The sequence below is a fragment of the Hemicordylus capensis genome, chromosome 15 (genome assembly GCF_027244095.1).
Source record: "Hemicordylus capensis ecotype Gifberg chromosome 15, rHemCap1.1.pri, whole genome shotgun sequence".
Lineage (NCBI taxonomy): Eukaryota > Metazoa > Chordata > Lepidosauria > Squamata > Cordylidae > Hemicordylus > Hemicordylus capensis.
The window spans coordinates 2,286,732-2,308,143 of record NC_069671.1 but is presented as its reverse complement, the minus strand read 5'-3'; the positions used below and the strand labels follow the sequence as shown (position 1 = coordinate 2,308,143).

Below are 21,412 nucleotides of genomic sequence, written 5' to 3'. Positions count from 1 at the left end.
CTGCCATATATGGATTGATCCGTTTGTATGTACAGATCTGTGAATCTGTTTTTGTTCAGACCAGATAGATGCAAATAAAAAGACATTTGTTTCCCCTAATCTTAAACAGAGCTGAAATGAATATTTGCAGATATGAATAATTCATTCACATTTCCAGTTTTTTACTGGAAATTTTAAATTCAGAATCAAAAATGCAGAATACAAACTGAGATTATTAAGTGTGAACATTTACTTCAAGATTTAAGTGTTTTAGACCAATTGGCATTTCTTGATTGATGGTTTGTTGTTTTTTAAAATCTGATCAGTTACCTGCTGTCCGATATTAAACACCTTGTCAACTAGCAAATAGGAAAATTCTCCAGACTATTGTATATCAAATGTACAAATCCTACAGACCATTGCTTGTCAACTAACCAATAGGAAAATTCTCCAGACTATTCTATATCAAATGTACAAATCCTACAGACCATTGCATGTCAACTAGCAAATAGGAAAATTCAACTAGCAAATATTGACAATGATCAACTATGCAACTCTGAAATCATGCAGGATGTCAAATACAGATAGCAAATAATCAGTGAACATTCGGAAAAGATTTCAGTCGTCAACATATCTGAAAGATATCTGCCATCAAAAAAGAGCATTTTGCAAAGAATGGCAGAAAATTCTTTTCACTTTAACTGATGACTATAGAAACAATCATATAAAGAAAAAATCTATTGCAAGTACCCTTGCTTTCAGTCCCTCCTTAAAAAGTGCTCCCCCCACCTTAGCAGCCACCCCACCCCCATCTGCAGCCACAATACTTATTTCAAGAAACAGATAGGAAGGAACAGGCTGAAAGGACTCTGGTTTTGCTCATAAGTACTTTCCTTTACTATGTATTAGTCGCAATAGCAAAAGCAAAAGCAAATAGCAAAGCAAAATGTGATTTTGAATCGAGTTCCTTCCACCACTGGGCAACTGAATTCTATCTTGGGACATCCATCCATCCATCCAGAATACTTATATGCCACTTTCCAGCAAGAAGTTCCCAAAGCCGGCTACGGATTTGGACTTCTCTTCCAGACTGACGGTGGGTGGGGGTCCCCATCCAGATCTAAACCCCAGCACCTCTCTCTTGCTAGCAATTAAGAGGTGCCCCCCTGGCTGGCCTCCCTCCACAACTCTTTGACGACAGGCCCAAAGAGGTCTTCATTCCCACTCTGGGCCATCACCGTGAGGGGAGGGGTGGAAAGAGGGGGGAGCGGGCAGGCAGGCTTGCTATGGGAGGAAGGAAAGGGGGCAGACAGATGGATGGGAAGATGGCCAGTGAGGAGGTGGGTAGGTGGGTGGGTGCAGGGGCGTAGCTAGGAGAGAGGAGGGGGCCATGTCCGCTCCTCTCCCCCAACAACATCCCCACGGAATGAAGGAGAGAATGAAGACAATAGGGAGGGGTGGAGCTGGGGGGCCCTCAGGAGCTGCCCCCCCCGCGTGTTCTTTGAACCCATCTGCTCAATTATAGCGACACCCCTGGGTGGGTAGGTAGGTAGGTAGGTATCTGTCTCTCTAGCTGACTGTATCTCAGCAATCAGCTGGATGGATATGTAGAAGGAAGGCAAGAAAGAAAGACAGATCAATAGACAGGCGAGGAAGGAAAGAGATGCTGCCGCCCACACACTCCTTTGGCTAGTAGCCTCCACCCTCTCCTAGCCTGGCTCTGGGTCGGTGCCCTCGCCCCCTCCCTCTCCCTCTCCGGTGCTTCCCAGATGCAAGTTGTGAGTCTGCCCCGGAGCACGTAGGAACCAGCCAGGAATAGGCCCGGAGTGACCCAGGCTCTGCAGCGCCGCCTCCCTCCCGCCCCCTCCCACGCTGGGCTCACCTCCGCGGCGGGGGCGGCTGCTGCGGATCACCCGGCAACCTTTCTAGGCTTCTGGGAGGAAGACGAGCGGGGCGGGGGGGGGGCTCCAAGGAGGCCGGGGATGGAGGGAGCAGGGCTGGCTCTGAATGTGCGGGCAGCGCAGTCATCACCTGGACCACCACGCTGGAGGCGTCCCCTGCCTGCCTCCTCATTTCGCAGCTCCGGTGGGGTGGGGGAGCGGACAGACAGCCTTGAGCCCTGAGGGGGGCTTTCCAAGCAGGAGGCCTCCGCGTGCCCCAGAGAGGGCACGTTTGAGCCCCGGGACCTTTTAAACAACGCCTGCCAATCTCAGCGGGGGGAGGAGAATAAGATTATTCGTTTCTTGATCCGTTTGGGTGGAAAAGAAGAACCACTGTGTGTGTTTCTCAGAGGAAGCGGGGTAGATTTGAGCCCCCGCAGCCTTTACAGAAATCGGACCACCGAGTATCTCAGTTACCTTGATCCCCGGGGCCTTTTAGACAACCTTTGCCATTCTTAAGGGCGGGGGGGGGGTAAGGGGGCGGGGTGCTCTGTAAAAACGAGACCTCTCCGGCTGCTGGACTTGCTCCTCAGGACCTTTGGCGGAATCTCTGCCGCCTTCAAAATGCAGGCGCCGGGCAGCGGCGTCCTTGAGCCCCGGTACCTTTCCAGCCTTTAAACGACTGCAGCGCCGCGCCAAAGAAGGGGGCGGCTCTCTTTCGGCCGCGGACTGCTCGTCTCTGCCGGTTCGGGGGGCGGGGCGGGGAGGCTTTGGGGGGGGGGCGGCGGAGAGGTGGGCGGGGGGACCGGGGCAGGGAGAAGAGTCCGGGGCTCCTCCCCCTGCTGGCCCCTCACTGGCAGAAGGGGCGGCCCTGGGCGGCTCGCCGGCCCGCGCCGGTACATAAGAGCCGCGCGGCGCGCCGCCTGCCGCAGTGACTCTCTCCTCCGACGGCAGGAAGGATGCTGAGCTTCGGCGCGGAATCGTTCTTCTCCTCCGGGCCGCCGGCCTACCGTAAGGAGGCCGCCGGCGGTGGAGGCGGCGGCGTGCGCTACTACGGGGCGGCGTCGCGCTCGGGCGGCTCGTTCGCCTCCAGCGGCTTCCACTCGCAGCAGTCTTGGTCGCGGGGCTCGGCGGCGTCCTCGGGGCAGGCGGCGGCGGCGTCGGCCAGCAGCTACCGGCGGCTGGGCGCGCTGAGCCAGCTGGGCTCCTCGTCGGCGGAGAGCCTGGAGTCGTCGATGGTGCTGAACGGCGGCGGCGGCGGCGAGCTGCGGGGCCGCAACGAGAAGGAGGTGCTGCAGGCGCTGAACGACCGCTTCGCCGGCTACATCGACAAGGTGCGGGCGCTGGAGGTGCAGAACCGGCAGCTGGAGGCCGAGGCGGCGGCGCTGCGGCAGCAGCAGGCGGGCCGCTCGGCCATCGGGGAGCTGTACGAGCGCGAGATCCGCGACATGCGGGCGGCGCTGGTGCGGCTGGGCGCCCAGAAGGGGCAGCTGCAGCTGGAGCAGGAGCGGCTGGAGGAGGAGGCGGCGCAGCTCCGGCAGCGGCTGGAGGAGGAGGCGCGCCAGCGCGAGGAGGCCGAGGCGGCCATCCGGGCGGTGGGCAAGTTCGCCGACGAGGCGGCGCTGGCCAAGGGCGAGCTGGAGAGGAAGCTGCAGGCGCTGCGCGACGAGGGCCTCTTCCTGCGCCGCAGCCACGAGGACGAGGTGGCCGAGCTGCTGCTGCTGGTCCAGGACAGCGGCCTCGGCGGCGCCCAGGGGGCCCTCGAGGCCCGCGAGGCCGCCCTCCGCTCCGACGTCACCTCGGCCCTCAAGGAGATCCGCGTCCAGCTCGAGGGACACGCCGTCAAGAGCACGCTCCAGTCCGAGGAGTGGTTCCGAGGTGAGCCCCGGCGGCGGCGGCGGAGGGCGGCGCGGCTGGAACGAGGGGGCGGGCGGAGACGGAGGCTGCCCCCCTAGTCTCCTGGGCTGGTCCCCAGGCCCCTTTATACCACCGTGGCAGTTCTTAAGGGGGGCGGTGGTGCGGTGGGGAGAGACCTGAGCCCCCCCCCCCAGTTTGGGTGGTGGCCCACAGGTGAGCTCTGCCTGCTGTGTGGTAGTCCCCTGGGGGTCTGAGGCCATCGCTTCAGCGAAGAGCATCTGCATGCTGGCATGGAGAAGGTCCCAGGCAGGCAGCTTCTCTCCCTGAGGCTGGGAGAGACTCCTGCCTGCAACCTCGGAGAAGCCGCTGCCAGACAGCGTAGACAACCCTGAGCTAGCTGGACCAAGGGTCTGACTCGGCAAAAGGCAGCTCCCTACTTCCTACTGCATTACCCTCTGCGACCTGCTCTATAAGGAAGAGGACTAAAATTGGGTGGGGGGTGTGCGGAGGTCCTGTGGATTCTGTTATGCAAGGGTTCTCAAACCTGCCCCCCCCATGGGAGTTGTAGTCCAGCATCTGGGGACTCTCAAGTTTGAGAAACCCCTGCATTAAGAGCCCCCTCCCTTTTGTCTCTCCCAGCCCCCAAAGGAGTATATGGGATTATTCCCAACAAAACACTTCTGTTTCTGCCTATTCTGTGACTGCATAGCTCCTGACGTCCTAGAAATAAAATATGAATAAACTTGCTTGACAATGATCAATTACGATTATTACTTTATTATTAATAATAATTTATTATTGTTTGTTATTATGTCTAAAATAACTACAAAAGAAGGTTGATGATGAGCTGCGTTTCTTGCTTTCCTTTCGAATTGCCATTTCATCTAGAGTTTATCCTGTGACTGACTTTTGACACTCCCCAGCCCTGAAATGGACCAAGGAAAGAGCGACAAGACGTTTGGGGGGGCCGGGGGGGGAATCTCCAGTTGCTGCATTTCCTGCTGAACGGCGGGGGTGTGTCGAGGAAGTGAAGCAGTGACTCGACATTGCGTCGTCACAAGTCCTAACCCTCTCTGCTAAATGGTTTACTGTCACCAGTGCACTGAAATATAACTCCCCCTATACTTGTTTGCACCTCTGGGGGAGGATTAAACCACCCTCCTACAAATAAAAGGACAGGAAAGTGCAGCAGGCGAAGCAAGGAGTGGGCGGAGGGGGGCGCGTAGTCTGTGCAAAACTGGCCGATGCGGTGTGTAGAGGAGAGGGGGCACTCCTGGGGGTGGGACATGACCACTTGCATGGGGGGTGGGGGGTTGGTATTGGCGCTAGACTCCCTAATGAGGTTTCCAATTGGGGAGGGCACTGGAGAAGGGTGGAGGATCCCCCCCGCTAGATCCTTGAGTCAGAGAAATGAGGTGGGGGGGGCTGATGGAGTAGCTCTTGTGGGAGTGTGTTAAGTCTGGGGGGAACCCCGAAATTCTCCTCCTCAAGGGTATAGTAGCAGGGCGCGGAAGAACACCATAATCTGGAGCGGGGGGGGGGCAGAGGACGGGGGGAGGATTTGAGCACGGAAGGCTTCTAGATAAGTGGGGGGGCGGGGCGGGGGCGCCCCTCGTGTACTTTGGGGAGAGCCGCGAGCAGCGGACCACTGGGGAGGGACTGGGCAGAGGGTCCGCCCGCCCCGGTCGCTGCGGAGGGTCTTCTTTGCCCCGGGACTGTGGGCGGGTCGGAGGACGAGGAAGGCACTGCATTGCCGGGGAGGGAGGGAGGGGCGGAGAACGAAGCCGCCTCTTCTCATGCTGCGGCGGGGGGGGACCCTATGGAGATCCCAGAGGGACACCGCCCCCCCCCCATGCAAGGAAGGCGTCTCCTTCCCCATCACTTGGAAGGCAATGGGAGCTGCCAGGTTTAGAGTGTGTGTGGGGAATGTATGCCTTTTTTCGGCGGGGGGGGGGCACTGCGTTTGAGGCTTGTGGGCGGGGGCGGGGAGGCTGGTGGTCACCTTGTGGGAGGCGCGGGGGGGGGGCGAGGGCCGTCTGGGTGCCGCCGCCGCCGGGCCAAGCGAGCAGTGCCGGCGCAGCTCCGTCCGCAGGCTCTGCTGACTCAGGCGCTGCGTCTTGCCGCAACTGCGGGGCGGCGGCGGCGGCGGCGGCTTCTGGGGACGCTGCCAGCCTGGCGCAGAGCGCGACTGCTCGCTGGTGCCGCTCCCGCCTCCGCCCTCCCCGGCCCCGAGGATATCCTTCCCGGGGCCGGGAAAAGAAACATATTTCTTTTTTTAAAAAAAGCAAAACTGCTCCACCCCTCCCTTTTTTTCTTCATTATCTGAGGGGCCACGGGGGAGAGCAGCGAACACGCCCCCGCCCCAGCTACGCCTCTGCTGCCAGGAATTGAACCTGGGACCTTCTTCCTGCAAGCAGATGCGCTAATCTCTTACTGCAGAAGGTGCTCGCATGTAGTCTCCCATCCAAATGCAAACCAGGGCAGACTCTGCTTAGCAAAGGGGACAATCCGTGCTCACTAGCACAAGATCCGCTCCCCTCTCCAACGGGGCCAGGGTGGGGGGTGTGGGCGCGTGCATGAGAAGGGGAGCCGCTTCTAACGCGCCCTCAGTAAGGGGAGGGCAGCGCTGAGCTCTCCAGGGTGCTGAATGTGGCGCTCTCGGTCGATGGCCCGACTCTTCCGGAAGACGCTCCCTCCTTTGCTTCGCTTAACTTGCGCGTCTGGAAGGCGCGATTGTGGTCATCTGGGCAGGGCTTCTGGCCCTCCGGATTTTGGTTACCCTGGCCAGGCCTGCATAGCTCTTGCTGGACTACAACTTCCATCATCCCCAGCCACAGTGGCCGATCACCAGGGATGATGGGAGTCGCAGTATGTTACATAATATAATTTTGATTTAAATGGGGGCGTGCGCGCCAAAGTCATAATTGATGGCTTCATAATAATAATAATTAAGAATTAAAGGGCAAACGCCTGGCGAAACAGGTGGGTCTTAAGAAGGCTGCCTTAAAAGCAGCCAGGGAGGCGGCTGAATGAACCTGGGGCGGGAGTGTTCCAAAGAAGAGGGGTGGCCACAGAGAAGGCCCTCCTAGGGGCTGATATTGTTTTAATATTGGAAACCACTTTGGGTGCCTTTTGTCAAGGCAGAATAAGGCAGTATAACGATGCCACAAATAAAGAAAGAAGGCCATTTAAAATCCAAGAAGGCCACCACACACAGCCCGCTCCTGCTCACCTGGCCAGCCTGCACGTCCTAGCTGATCACCTAGATCTGCCTGGTGCACAAGCCAGCCCTGGATCTGGGTGGTTTTTGTGATCAGACCTGGTTTCTAGGGTGGTCAGGGAGGGGAAGAGTCTTCCACTCAATTCTCTCTCTTGCAAAATCTATCAGGGATGCTAGAATTTAGCACAGGGGCTCCCAGCCCTGGAATCCTTTTGGAGGCCATTGTGGGTAGGGATGATAACTGCAGTCCAACCACTTCTGGGACCCCCTGGGTTAGCAGAAGGAACTCTGACGCCTCTCCCACAAGAGGGATACCCCCCTTCAGCACCACAGCCAGGGAGCCCCACACGGGGTGTCTGAGTCCCCTCAATTGGCCACTATTCCTTTCTGGTGGCCACCAGCTCCTCTACTCTCTTCACTCCTCACACTGTTCAATGGTTTTAACGATTTTATTCATGTTAAATTTTAATTTTTTTAACATGATTTTTAAAGGTTTTAGTTTTACTTGCTGTTTGGTTAAATTGTAAACTGCCTTGAGATTCTCTCATTGCCTGATGCCATTAATACAACAGTGATATTACATTTATTCTAACGAGATGTCTTGGATCATGCTTTCAGTGTGCAAAGCAATGGGCCTCTTTTCCTCCCTTGTGGGTAGAAACTTGATTTGTGAAATCATCTGAAATGTTCCATTCTGCAGGAACCTTGTTTGATACACACACCTTGTTAGCTCTGTTCTGATTTTGTCTTCATGGAGGTATTATTAATTTATTATTTATTTAACCAATTTATATACCGCTTATAATTTATTGGATTTATAAAATGGCTCAGGGCAGTGGGGTATTAGTGTGTAGCTGTTCGTGATTTAGCATGTGGGATTTTAGGATCTGCTGGTTCCCTGAGATCTGCTGGATCTGAGGTCAGCACAATCTCATGTTGCATATGTTGAGGCAGTGAATCTGTGGTTTGAGGGCTTGATGTCAAAAGTAGGAACTCTGCCTACAGAGCACACATCCACAGTGGTGCATATCGATGCTTTCCTTAAAAGATGGGTTAGTAAAAGGACATCTCCTATCTTCTCATTGCATGCTTACATATAGGAGTGGGAAGTAAATTTTCACTAGTGGTTTTGGTTTCAAAAGGCAGTGGTTATTCTGGATTGATTCATCAAGAACCTAAGATATATTCAGGCAGCTTTGAGCCACTCAAGTATGTTCTGTTGACCTTGGTTGGAAGGAGCTGTCCAGCCTTCTGATCAGCACAATGGACAGCACCCCAGACTGCAGAGAGGTAGAGAAGAGATGTGGCCGCTCTAGAGCAAAGGCCCCCAACCTGAGGCCTCCCGATGTTGCTAGACTACAACTCCCATCATAACCTTCAGCCACTGTGGCTGGGGATGATGGGGAGCTGAAGTCCAACAACATTTGGGGGTCCAAAGTAGGGAATCCCTGCCCTAGAGACTGCATGATCAAAAAGGGATCTAATCCCCTCCTCTCCATGTTGCTGAGGCAAAGCACAGCATATCCAAGTCCAGGATACCAAGAGGGGATGAGGGGTTCCTCCTACAAGAGCTGGTCTTGTAGTAGCAAGCATGACTTGTCCCCTTAGCGAAGCAGGGTCTGCCCTGGTTGCATATGAAAGAGAGACTAGAAGTCTGAGCACTGCAAGATGTTCCCCTCAGCATGATGGAGCTGCTCTGGGAAGAGTAGAAGGTTCCCAGTTCCCTCCCTGACAGCATCTCCAAGATAGGGCAGAGAGAGAGACTCCTGCCTGCAACTTTGGAGAAGCCGCTGCCAGTCTGTGAAGACAATACTGAGCTAGATAGACCAATGGCCTGACTCAGTATATGGCAGCTTCCTTTGTTCCTAACACCACATTCAGACCTAATCAAGCCTGGCATTTCTTTCCTGGCATTTCTCTCCTCCTTTCCTGGCCTCAGTTTTGGTCAGATCCTTCCTCTTGCTTCCAAATTGTGCATTGTCATTTCTAAATCTGCATCTGTTCACCTAAATTGTCTCATAAATTATCAATCTAATTTGAGTCTAATTAGACTTAGACTTATAGAATCCATCATTGTTTTTAAGTTCTCATTTTTTAGTTTTCTTTCAGTCTGTGTTATCTTATGGTAAACCACCCAGAGATGATAGTTTCGGGCAGTATATAAATATGCTAAATAAATAAATAAATAAATAAATAAATAAATAAATAAATAAATAAATAAATAAATCTGCTATTCTTAATATGTCACATACAATATTTCAACTTCACACTGACCCTGTGAGTAGGTTGCTATAATTCATATTTCAGATAGCGGGCACTGAATTCCGAGACAGAATCTAGATTCCAAGCCCAAAACCCCACCCATGAAACTTGGGTCTTCATGGCTCATAGTGATGGCTAGCCCGTGATGAAACCACAAGTTTAAAATGATGTGGCTAGCATACTGACTGACACCAAGCTTTGAGGTCATAGCCCATCACTTTTATATCAGCTGCATTGATTGCCAATGTACTTTCAAGTGCAATTCAAGGTCCTGGTGATTGCCTTCAAAGACCTAAATGGTTGCAACATTTTTGTTTCAGTCAATCTCTTAGTTCTGCAATCTATGCTCAGTGTCTCTCCTTTGGCCTTTTTATTATATTTATTATTATTAATAATAATAATAATTATTTCTTGTTTACACAGTCAGACAGGTGTTATTGACTGGTTTGTTTTATCCAGACATCGAGTCCTTCCCAAGGACCTGGGATGCCAGAATTTTATTGTCAGTTGTTATAGATATCGTCGCAGAATATAGGCTGATCCCAGTAAAGCTGCTTTTTGTAATTGGCTGATGGTGATTTCTGTGGCCCCGATGGTGTTGAGGTGCTCTTCAAGGTCTTTTGGAACTGCCCCCAGGGCACCAATGACCACTGGGATTATTTTGGTCTTCTATTATTAATTATTATTATTAATTATTATTATTATTATTATTAATTATATTACTTTTATACCGCCCTTCCAAAAGGCTCAGGGCGGTTTTTATGCACCATTTTAAAAAACCAAACTATTCAATTTCTAATTTCTGTTAGCAGTTCTGATTGCCTCTTGAAGAAGGAGAAAAGTGGGGTGCAATTTTTAAAATTTAATATATATAAAACTCCACTTCCCCCCAGTGTTTAGGTTCCCCCAGCCAGTGTCTGATCTCACTTGAACAAATCTGCCACTTTCTGATCCCTTTTGCATCCCTTTTTGTGCTGTTTGCCCCAATCATGCCTCCCCTTCATCTTCCTACAGCCTCCTCACTGGAACTGACCACCAGAAACGTCCCTCCAACTTGCCACCAAATCTTACTGTAGGCTTGCTGTCCGTCACTTTGCTCCACACTAACTACCCCCCACCCAGTCTATCTTCTCAGCCAATTCCACTCAGTCATGCAATGGAAGAGTAGAGCAAACACCCATCACTTGTACCAGTGAGTGACTGGTTAAGTGTGTCTTTAAAAGGGTAATTAATCTGCATTAAGTGCTCTGATGTAAACAGAGTCCCATCGGGATCAGATCAAAGCACTATTTTGTTCAGCATTAATCAACACAGATTCCATTTAGGAGGACCAGCCAGTGACTGACCTCTTGGAACATAGGAAACTGCTATATTCCGAGTCAGACCTTTCACCCATCTAGCTCAGTATTGTCTACACTGACTGGCAGCAGCTTCCCAGGATTTCAAACAGGATTCTCTCCCAGCCCTACCTGGAGATGCTGCCAGGAACAGGGCTTTCTGCACGCAAGCAGCTGCTCTGCCACTGAGTTACGAATACGACAAATATTTATATCCAGCTTTTCAACCAAAGTTCCCAAAGCGGTTTACACAGATATAAACAAACAAACAAACAGGATGGCTGCCTGCCTCTAAAGAGCTCGCCATCTAAAAAAGAAACCTAAGGGAGACACCAGCAACAGCCACTGGAGGGATGCTGTGCTGGGGATGGAGAGGGCCAGGTGCTCTCCCCCTGCTAAAGAAAAAGAGATCACCACTTTAAAATTGAGACATATGCAATTAAGACATAGCGTATGAGCTGAGAGTAGAAGTGAAGCATCAAGAGTAAGTTAATACATTGCTTTCAAGCACATGTATTTCAAAGTGGTCTTTTAAACAGGTAATTAACGAGCCACTTTAAAAAGAAAATACCACAGCATCTCGGCGCAGCTGGCTGGAACTCAGATAGAGAGAGGGGAGAGCAGTGCCAGCAAGTTAAAATGCATCCTCTGAATCAATGCAGCCTGTCTAAGCAGTGGCACAATTTGCCAGCCTTTTAGACTCCAGCTCACAATCTACATATTTCCACCTGCAAGCCACCAATGATCTACGGAGTGATCTGGGTAGTGACAGAACAAGGCAGAAGTCTAGGAAGCCCAGCCTGCCTGCGTAGAAGCTGCAGACAGGAGGGAGAAAAAGGTGGCAAATGATAAATCATTTCACTGATGGCTCTTGTAGCAATGCGTTTGGAAGGAAGCCGCACCTGCTGCTGCTTAAGCAGCCGTTTTAAGCACAGCAACGGCAGGCAATCCAAACCAGTCTCTCTGCGTCGGGAACCCCTTTTAGAAAGGCACGGCCCAGCATGGCAGCTTTACCTCTCTGGGTACCGTCTAGCTGCTGATTCATCTTGCAGAAGAGGGCTGGGCTACAGAGCCCTGTGGTTTTCTTTTGGTAGGATAGGATACAGGAGGGGTTGACCATTGCCTCCTCCTGCACAGGATGAGGTGATGCCTTTTTCACCACCTTTCCTATATCGCTCCTGCCCGATGTAGTACCAGCAATGGGGATTCGAACCGGCAACCTTCTGCTTGTTAGTCAAGCATTTCTCCGCTGCGCCACTTAAGGCGGCTTGTTAGTCTGGTCTTTTCCAGCATTCCCTGCCTTTCCCTGTTCTCTTTATTTCTTGTTACCTTTAGATTTGTGAACTATTTGCGGCAAGGACCTCTTCATTCTTTTGCTCTCTCTTTAAATAAAATCAGTGGGGTGGACCCCTCCCGCCCACAGTTAACTTCGAAAGTGCTTTAATTGCATACTGCATTTTAAAAGGTTAATTTCCTGGGTTCTCTCATGCTCTTAAAGAATCCAAGGGAGAGCTACGCAAACTGGAGGGATGGGTCCTGCAGATCCAAGGGCTGGATCCCTTAAGAGATGTTGTGGAGATCTATAAGAAAAGGGACGTGGGGGGGGGGTATGTGTGGGACACAGCTGAGGATGGGTAAAAGATGCCCCCACACTCTAAAGTCACTGGGGCAACTTTTGCCCCCAACCTCAATGACGTCCCCATATGGCCCCCCTTATTTTCTCCCATAGAAATCAGAGACTGCTTTTCATGCCTAGGGAGAAATTTAAGTGTTCAGAAAGCATAGACACAAACTGCACTTTGGGGTGTGGGTGTGTATAATAATAAAACTTGACATAGGAAGCTGCCATCTGCTGAGTCAGACCCTTGTTCCATCTAGCTCAGGATTGTCTTCACAGACTGGCAGCGGCTTCTCCAAGGTTGCAGGCAGGAATCTCTCCCAGCCCTCTCTTGGAGATGCTGCCAGGGAAGGAACTTGGGACCTAGATGCTCTAGATAGTCTCCCATTCATATGCAGCCAGGGCGGACCCTGCTTAGCTAGAAGCCTGCTGGGTGGGTCATTCTTCTCACTCCTCACTGCAGATGAGGAGGCTGAGGATGAGAAGGCAGCTTGCAAAAAGCCGTCTCCTGAGTTTGTGGGAGGGCTGAGATTCAGAGCAGAGAGTTCCTGGCTCATAGCTCCGTCTCTTACCCACTATCCCAGGGATTCTCAAGCTGGGGTCCCCAGATGTTGTTAGACTACAACTCCCATCACCCCCAGCCACAATGCTTAAAGCCATTGTGAGCCCATAGGGGACAGGGAGCCATTTAATTTATCTCTTTCTTTCTTTCTAGACCACTTTGGGTACTTTGGTTGAAAAGCAGTATATAAATCTTTCGTGTATTCAAATTTATATAAGCAACTTCAGAAGCAGTCTCTCTCTCTCTCTGAATACTGCTTGCTGGTGGGGACAAGATCCGGGGAGGAACTTCATGTCCTGCTTCTGGGCTTTCTGGACTGGAGCCTAGGGCCCCCTTGGTGGGATCCAGGAAAGCTCTTCCTGTGTTCCTTTAAAAAAAAATTGAAGCAATTTAAAATCAAATACGTAAATAAAATACATGGATGTGACAGTCAACCACATCCAATTCCAGGTTCTGATTGTGTCTACCCAGACTGGCAGCGGCTTCTCCAAGGTTGCAGGCAGGAATCTCTCCCAGTCCTATCTTGGAGATGCTGTCAGGGAGGAAACTTGGAACCTTTTGCTCTTCCCAGAGTGGCTCCATCATCCCCTGAGAGGAATAGCTTACAGTGCTCACATCATGTAGTCTCCCATTCATATGCAAACCAGGCTTGTCCCTGCTTAGCAAAGGGGACAATCCATGCTTGGTAGCATAAGACCAGCTCTCCTTTTAAGCTTTAGAAGTGGAGTTAGACCAATTCATGGAGGACAGGCCTATCAATGGCTACTAGTTTGATAACTATAGGCCACCTCCAGCCTCAGAGCATCAGGAGAGGCGGCATGCCTTCATCTCTTGCCTGTGGGCTCCCCAGAGGCGTCTGGCCTTGGGCCTGATCCAGCAGGGCTGATCTTATGTCCTTAATAAGATGCTGGCTAGAAATGATGGCGTCGAACTGTGTTTCTGCTTGTAGATTTCTTGGAACCATCCAGCCAGACACATTTGGAGACAAGACTGCTTAGGTGAATTCTGCCTTTGATCCAGAGCGTCTTTGCTGATGTGACTCAATCTCTCTTTCTTTCCTTTTCCTCCTCCTCATGCTCCAGTGAGGCTGGACAAGCTGTCGGAAGTTGCCAAGGTGAATACAGACGCCATACGTACTGCACAGGAGGAGATTTCCGAATACCGCCGGCAGCTGCAGTCTAAAACCACCGAGCTCGAAGCTCTCAAGGGGACAAAGGAATCCTTGGAGAGGCAGCGGAATGACCTTGAGGACCGCCATCATGGGGACGTCATGTCTTACCAGGTAATGTGCCGGGGGGCTGGGCCAGAGATCAACCTGCCCACGACTGGAGTTTCCACAGTCCAGGGGCGAAATGTGGTATCTCCATCTAGAAGACCTAAATTGAAATCCCTCATCTCAGCCGCAAATACTGTGGGTGGCCTTGTGTGTCTCGTGTTTTCTCGGACTGGACATGGAGAATTTATTGGTGCTTTCACTGCCTACGATGTGCATAAAGTGTAAACAGTTACACTGGCTGCCGATATGTTTCTGGGCAAAATACAAAGTGCTGGTTATTACCTTTAAAGCCCTGAACAGCTTAGATCCGACTTAAGCTTAGACAGCGCCTTCTTCTACATGATCCCCACCACACATTAAGGTCATCTGAGAAGGTCCGTCTCCAGTTGCCACCGGTTCATCTGATGGCGACACAGAGGCGGGCCTTCTCTGTAGCTGCTTCTGGGCTGTGGAAAGCACTCCCAGCAGAAATTTGTAATTTGAGATCATTACTGTCCTTCAGGAGAGCCCTTAAAACCTATCTGTTTGGCCTGGCCTTCCAGGGGTTTTTAATGATTGACAAACTGTTTTAAATTGCTGCCCTGATTTCCAGGGTTTTTTTTAGCTGTTTGACTTATTTAATTGGTTTTATTCTTTTTTTATAGTTTGATTTTAACTGTTAACTTGTTTTAATTGTTTTTACCATGCTGTAAACCGCCCTGAGCCATTTTGGAAGAACGGTATATAAATCTAATAAAATAAATACATAAATAAAATGTGCCATCAAGTCAATTTTGACTCCTGGCGCCCACAGAGCCCTGTGGTTGTCTTTGGTAGAATACAGGAGAGGTTGACCATGGCCTCCTCCCACGCAGTATGAGATGATGCCTTTCAGCATCTTCCTATATTGCTGCTGCCCAATATAGGTGTTTCCCATAGCCTGGGGAACATACCAGCAATAGATATTGCTGCTGCCCGATATAGTACCAGCAGGGATTCGAACCGGCAACCTTCTGCTTGTTAGTCAAGCAATTCCCCGCTGCACCACTTAAGGTGACAAGGTGACTCTACTCCTATAATTTTCTCCGGTCAGGGAGCATCTGAAAGTTCTTGTAGTGCCCCACCGGCCTGCAAAGCCTGTAGCTGATTGGGCCTCACTGCATCACTCACTGCATGAGACCAGGGACCGAAGGGAGGGCAACTTGAGAAGATCTCACAGGACGGGACAGGAGAGGCGGTCCTGAAGGTAAACAGGCGCTAAGCCCTGAAGGGTTTCAAAGGTGAGAAGCAGCACTTTGAATTGGATCTGGAAGCAAATAGGTAACCAGTGCAGTGAGAGCAGGAGAGGTGTCACACCATCATCTCTCCTAGCACCCATAAGTAGTCGGGCCACCACATTCTGGACCAACTGAAGCTTCCGGGTTGTCTTCAAAGGCAACCCCAGGTAGAGCGCATGGCAGTAATCCAGACGCCACTTCAACTTCCTCGTTTCTCTTCCACAGGAGACAATTGCACAGCTGGACAACGAGCTGAGGAACACCAAGTGGGAAATGGCCGCCCAGCTCCGGGAATACCAAGATCTGCTGAATGTCAAAATGGCCTTGGACATCGAGATTGCTGCCTACAGGTGCGTGGCGGTCAGGCGAGGAGGGTTCACGACCCAAGCTAGGGCAGAGTCACAGATTATGATGGCTGGGCATGATGCGAGTTGTAGTTCGATAGCCCGGAGAGGGCCCTGTCCGACATCCATCAGTTCTCCTATGGAAGCTGCCATATACGGAGACAGAGCATTGGTCCATCTAGCTCAGTATTGTCTACACAGACTGGCAGCGGCTTCTCCAGGGTTGCAGGCAGGAATCTCAGCCCTACCTTGGAGATGCTGCCAGGGAGGGAACTTGGAGCTTTCTGCATGCAGATGCTCTTCCCAGAGCGGCCCCATCCCTTAAGGGGAATATCTTCCAGTGCTCACATATGCAGTCTCCCATTCAAATGTAAACCAGGGTAGACTCTGCTTAGCAAAGGGGACAATTCAGGCTTGCTACCACAAGGCCAGTTCTCCCCCCCCTCTTTTTATCATATTTATATACCGCCAGATGTGTGTATCTTTGGTGTACACAATTTAAATGGTGTTGCTGACGACACACTTGTGTGGCAGCCATGTGTATGCTGGTACCAGGCACGGGCTGCTGGGAACAAGGCTGATCTTAGATGAGTGGTGGGGCAGTGGAGGACCAGTTCAGCACCTGCATTCCTCCTTTTAAAAAGAACCGATCCCCCACCCCACTAGACGGCTCGGGTGTATCCACAGGATGCTTCCATCCTGAGGCGCTGAACTGATTCGGGCTCATCCCTATCTATGACCCGACTATGGATACACAAAACCATGGATGTAAAACCCGCAAATAATTGGGGTATCCTGTATTTATTTATGAACATAGATGGAATCATATTGATCATCATCCATATCCACGGTACTTTCAAAGAAAGTCTCTGCCCTGAGGGCCTTACAATCTAGATATTAATGCAAGAAAAACAGAGGAAGGGGAGGGAAACGGAAAGAAGGATAAACAGGGGGAGGAGGAATTATTTCAGCCACATGGGGCTGGTTGCAGCAGGAATTGGTTCCTCTTTGGTTACTCCAGTGGACTGGGCCCGATTCAAGAGCGGGTTGTGATATCCCTTTTCTCACCCAACTCTCTTCTGAAACAGGAAGCTTCTGGAAGGAGAGGAATGCCGCATGGGAGCTGGGCTGGGGCTCTTCCCTTTCCCCGAAGCCCTCCCCAAAGTCCCCAGCATTTCCACTCACATCAAGGTCAAAAGCGAAGAGAAGATCAAAGTGGTGGAGAAGTCGGAGAAAGAGACGGTGATTGTGGAAGAGCAGACCGAGGAAATCCAGGTGACTGAAGAGGTGACGGAGGAAGAGGCCGCTGAGAAGAAAGAGGAGGATGAAGAAGAGGAGGGGGGAGGAGGAGGAGGGGAAGAGGAGGCAAAAGAGGAGGAAAAGGGAGAATCTGAAGGAGGAGAGGGTGAAGAAGAAGAAGAAGAAGTAGTAGTTAAGGAGGAGGAAGGGGAGGAGGAAGGGGAGGAGGAGGTGGCTGAGGCCGAGTCCCCAGCAAAAGGAAAAGAGTCCCCAAACGCAGAGGAAGCTGCATCTCCAGACAAGATGAAGTCTCCGGCAAAGGATGATGCCAAATCTCCAGCCGCCAAGTCTCCAGCGAAGGTCGCCTCTCCCACCAAAGAGGAGGCTAAATCCCCCGCCAAAGTGAAGTCCCCCACCAAGGAGGAGGAGAAGGCCCCAGCGGCCAAATCTCCCGAGAAGGCTGCGTCCCCCGCAAAAGAAGAGGCCAAATCTCCGGCAAAGGCGGCATCCCCCACGAAGGAAGAAGCCAAGACTCCAGAGAAAGTCAAATCTCCCACGAAGGCAAAGTCCCCTTCAGCGGTAAAGTCGCCAGCGGCAAAGTCTCCAGAAAAGGCCAAATCGCCCACGAAGGCAGAGTCCAAGTCTCCAGAGAAGGCCAAGTCCCCCACAAAGGAAAAGGCCAAATCGCCAGAAAAGGAGCCGGCCAAGGCACCTGCCAAGGAGGAGAAAGCAAAAGCGAAGGAGGAGAAAGCTCCTGCCAAACCAAAAGTGGAAGAGAAGAAGGAAAGCAAGAAAGCCGAGGAACCCAAGGAGGAAGCTCCAGCCAAGGAGGCCAAGAAGCCGGAAGCCAAGGTAGAAGAGAAGAAGGAAGAGGTGAAGGCGGCTAAGGCGGAAGACAAAGACGACAAAAAGAAAGCCAGCAAGCCAGAGCCCCCTGCCCCTGAGGAGAAGAAGGAGGCTGCTGCTAAGGCTGAAGACACGAAAGCAAAGGAGAAGGAAGCCACCACACCAGCAGCAAAGCCCAAACCAGAAGCTAAAGAAGAGGGGAAGGCAGCCAAGAAGGAGCCTGACGCCAAACCTCAGGGACCAGACACGAAGGCCAAAGAAGCCGGCAAGCCAGCCGAGAAGGAAGCTGGGAAGCCCAAACCCGAAGAGAAGGAGGAGAAAGCAGAACCCAAGAAGCAGCAGGAGAAGCCCAAAGCGGAAGCTAAACCCAAAGAGGAGGCCAAGAAGGAACCCAGCAAGGAGGCCCCCAAGGCCGAGCCGGCCAAAGAGGCGCCGAAAGCCGCCAAGCCCAAGACGGAGAAGGTGGAGAAGTCCTCCAGCACGGACCCCAAAGACAGCAAGCCCACCGAGAAGGCCGCTGCGGATGAGAAGGGCAAGAAGTGAAGCCATGGCTCGGAGGTGCATGACAGGCCACCGGAGGAGTGAGAGGTCATCTCGGCCACCCCTCCTCTTGTCCCTCAAAGACAAGATGTAGGCGATGGCAAACCCTCTTTCTCTCAATCTCTTTCTCTCTCTCTCTCCCCGCAAGGTGTGGAACTCATGTTAGCAATATGTTTATGTGAAAGGGGGGAAAAACACAACCCCCAAACAAGCAATGAACTGAGTCTCCGCAAGACTGGAGTCTCGATTATGTTATGATAGCTTCCGTAGCAGAATGTGATATAAGCAGAGCGCCACATTTAAACACTTGAATTATTTAAAGGGGTGGGTGGGTTGGGGGAACCCAGAGCAAAACTTGACTGCCCTTTCCTAATAAGTGCATTTATTCGGGGCAACCCATGGGTCGGAGGCAATAAGCGAATGTAGCCGCGTTGGAGGGAAATGTATGCTTTGGGAGGTGTACAGGAGGCTAGAGAATTCCAAAATGATCTAAAAATGCCTTGTCTTCATTTGACACACACACACACACGCACGCACAGACGCACACACTTCTTTGTAGCCGACACAGAGATTCATCCATAGCTGGTCTCAGGAGGAAGACGGTTCGGGGCATGTCAACACTGCAGACGTAAAATGTGTGTTAAACCGGTTTCATGGTTGTTCCTCACCCACCTTCTCCAGGGACCCTGGGGGATTCCTGAGTGAGTGCGGTGGAAAGTTCTCTCAGAATTAAATCCTTTGCAGCGTCCTTCTGCAAAGCTTCTCCGAGGCATCTGCTGGACCACAGCATGCTGGACTGGATAGGCCTAGCTAGGGCCTGATCCAGTAGGGCTGTTCTTCTGTTCCTTGCCAGAAGGTGGGCAGTTCCCAGAATTCCCTGAGAAGGGGCCGTGCACACACTCAAGCTGGCTGGCGCTTGCAGTGCAGACGTGTCCTCCGATATTGTTGTAAACAATCACACACACACTCACTCACACTCACACACTGATAAGTGCACTATGCCGGCACAGTTGCTTCTGTGTAATACAAGCAAATAAAACTGCTTTGAACAAGTCTCCTCTGTGTTGTGGTTTTCTTAGGGGGGGGCACGAAGGGCGGGGGGAGAAGCCATTGTGGGAAACAAGAAGGAGGATGAGAAGATCAGAGTGCCAAGGGGCTCATTCTCTGGGTCCCTCCATCTTTCAATTCCCCTTTTTGAAACCCGGCATCTCCCTCTGCTGTGGTGCTTTCTTAGCCTCACTGCCTAACCTCCAGGGGCTGGGGATGATGGGGGCTGTGGCAGGGGATGATGGGAGTTGTAGTCCACCCTTACTGGGAGACCCAAGGATAAGTACCCCCACCTTCGTCAGAGTTTGATGCTGTACCTGCTGCGGCAATACTGACTCTCCCAGACCCTTAGGAACCGACTGGGAAGCGAGAGGCTTCGTGCAGGGAACGGAGAAGGATCCCAGCAGGATCCGCTGATCCCTGGGTGGCCTTGGGATCACAGCCAGAATGTGGGCAAATGCCGATTCTGCAGCCCGTGGTTTTGGAAACCGGATACGACACGGTGGCTGCTGAAGTGCCAGCCTCTTAACCGTGGGGGTGCCTGCTGGTTTATGCAATTGCCCGAGTATCCCGGGCTGCCTCCCAGAAGGCTGTTCTCCCTCGCTCCCCACAGTGGAAGTTCCTTCCTCCGAGCTCTGCCTCCCTCCCAGCTGCATTTCCTGAAAAAAGCCAGAGGGACGGCTAAAAATAGGCCCTTAATGGGAGCTGCAATGCAGCCTCACTTCTCATCTTCTTCTCAGAGGCCAGAAGGCGGCTGCCTTGATGGGAAACGACGCCAGGAGATTCGTGCTGAGGGAGACAGCCTGCCTCGGCCCCAGAGCCAGGTGGGAGCTGAGCAGGAGGGTCCAGGGTCCCCCCACCACCCCTGGGCCGTCAGGTCTCCCCTTTCCCACCTCTGGGGTGACGGCCGGCCCTTGACTTCTGCTGCGGCTGCTCCATGCCCGCGAGGAGTCTAGCGTCTGGCACAGCGTCTGTTTCTGCAACCGAGATGCAACGGGCAGGCCAGGTAAGAGGTCCTGCTTGGAATGCCCTGATAAAACTGAACCCCAGCGGGTGGGAGTCTCCTCCTCCTCCTCGCTGGGGTGGTCTGTGCCATCTGGGAGGGGACAAGCGCTCACTGAGATTATGGGCAAGACCTGCAACCCTAGAGATGGGGGAAGAGGGAAGAGCATTTCATGCTTTTATTAGCCTAGCCATCAGGCCTGCAATGCCCACACCTGCAATGCTGTTTTAAAAGCTTGTTAAAAACCACAACACTACTATGAAATTGGATCCATGTTGTCAAAGGAACAGAAAGGACAATTGGCAGGAATGTCCTCCAAAGATTACTCCATGGAGAAAGGACGTGTCTCATATTGTCCTTCCTCTGTGCAAAAATGCCTGTAATTGGGGGGGGGGGGGCAGGTAGGGATACAGAATCATTTGGAGGTAGCAATAAGGGATAAGAGCATAAGAGCAACCCTGCTGGATATCAGGCACAAGGAGGCCCATCTAGTCCAGCGTCCTGTTTCACACAGTGGCCCACCAGATAGCCCACAGGCAAGATGTATGTGCATGCCCTCTCTCCTGCTGTTACTCCCCTGCAACTGGTATTCAGAGGCCTCTTACCTCTGAGGCTGGAGGTGGCCTGTAGCCCTCCGACTAGTAGCCGATGACAGACCTCTCCTCCACGGAGTTATCCAAACCCCTCTTAAAGCCATCCAGGCTGTCGGCTGCCACCACATCTTGTGGCAGAGAATTCCACAAGTTGATGATGCGTTGTGTGAAAAAGTACTTCCATTTGTTGGTCCTAGATTTCCTGGCAATCCATTTCATGGGATGACCCCTGGTTCTAGTGTTATGCAAGAGGGAGAGAAATTTCTCTCTATCCACTTTCTCCACACCATGCATGATTTTACAGACCTCTATCATGTCTCCCCTCAGTTGTCCTTTTTCTAAAGTGAGAAGCCCCAGGCGGTGTAGCTTTTCCTCATAAAGAAGATGCTGTAGGATAAAGAAGCGGTGATTAACACAGAAAAAGCTGTAAGGGAAACAAAGCTCTTTCACCTATTTTCCATCTTTGGGAAGTGGACGTTGCCAAAAGTAACTATGAGAATTCATCCTCTAAGATGGTACAAGTAGGCAAAATTTGTGGGCCTGGCTCATGGAC

The 21,412-nt window shown here is 51.8% G+C and overlaps 1 protein-coding gene across 1 annotated transcript; it reads left to right on the top strand.

Annotated features, from left to right (window-relative positions):
• Nucleotides 1-2,754: 2,754 nt before the first annotated feature.
• Nucleotides 2,755-19,270, top strand: NEFH (neurofilament heavy chain). The gene is made up of 4 exons (XM_053280145.1): nucleotides 2,755-3,737; nucleotides 13,798-13,997; nucleotides 15,473-15,597; nucleotides 16,680-19,270. The coding sequence occupies exons 1-4, from the start codon at nucleotides 2,819-2,821 to the stop codon at nucleotides 18,217-18,219; spliced, it is 2,784 nt and encodes a 927-aa protein (XP_053136120.1). The 5' UTR covers nucleotides 2,755-2,818; the 3' UTR covers nucleotides 18,220-19,270.
• The last annotated feature ends 2,142 nt before the right edge of the window (nucleotides 19,271-21,412 follow it).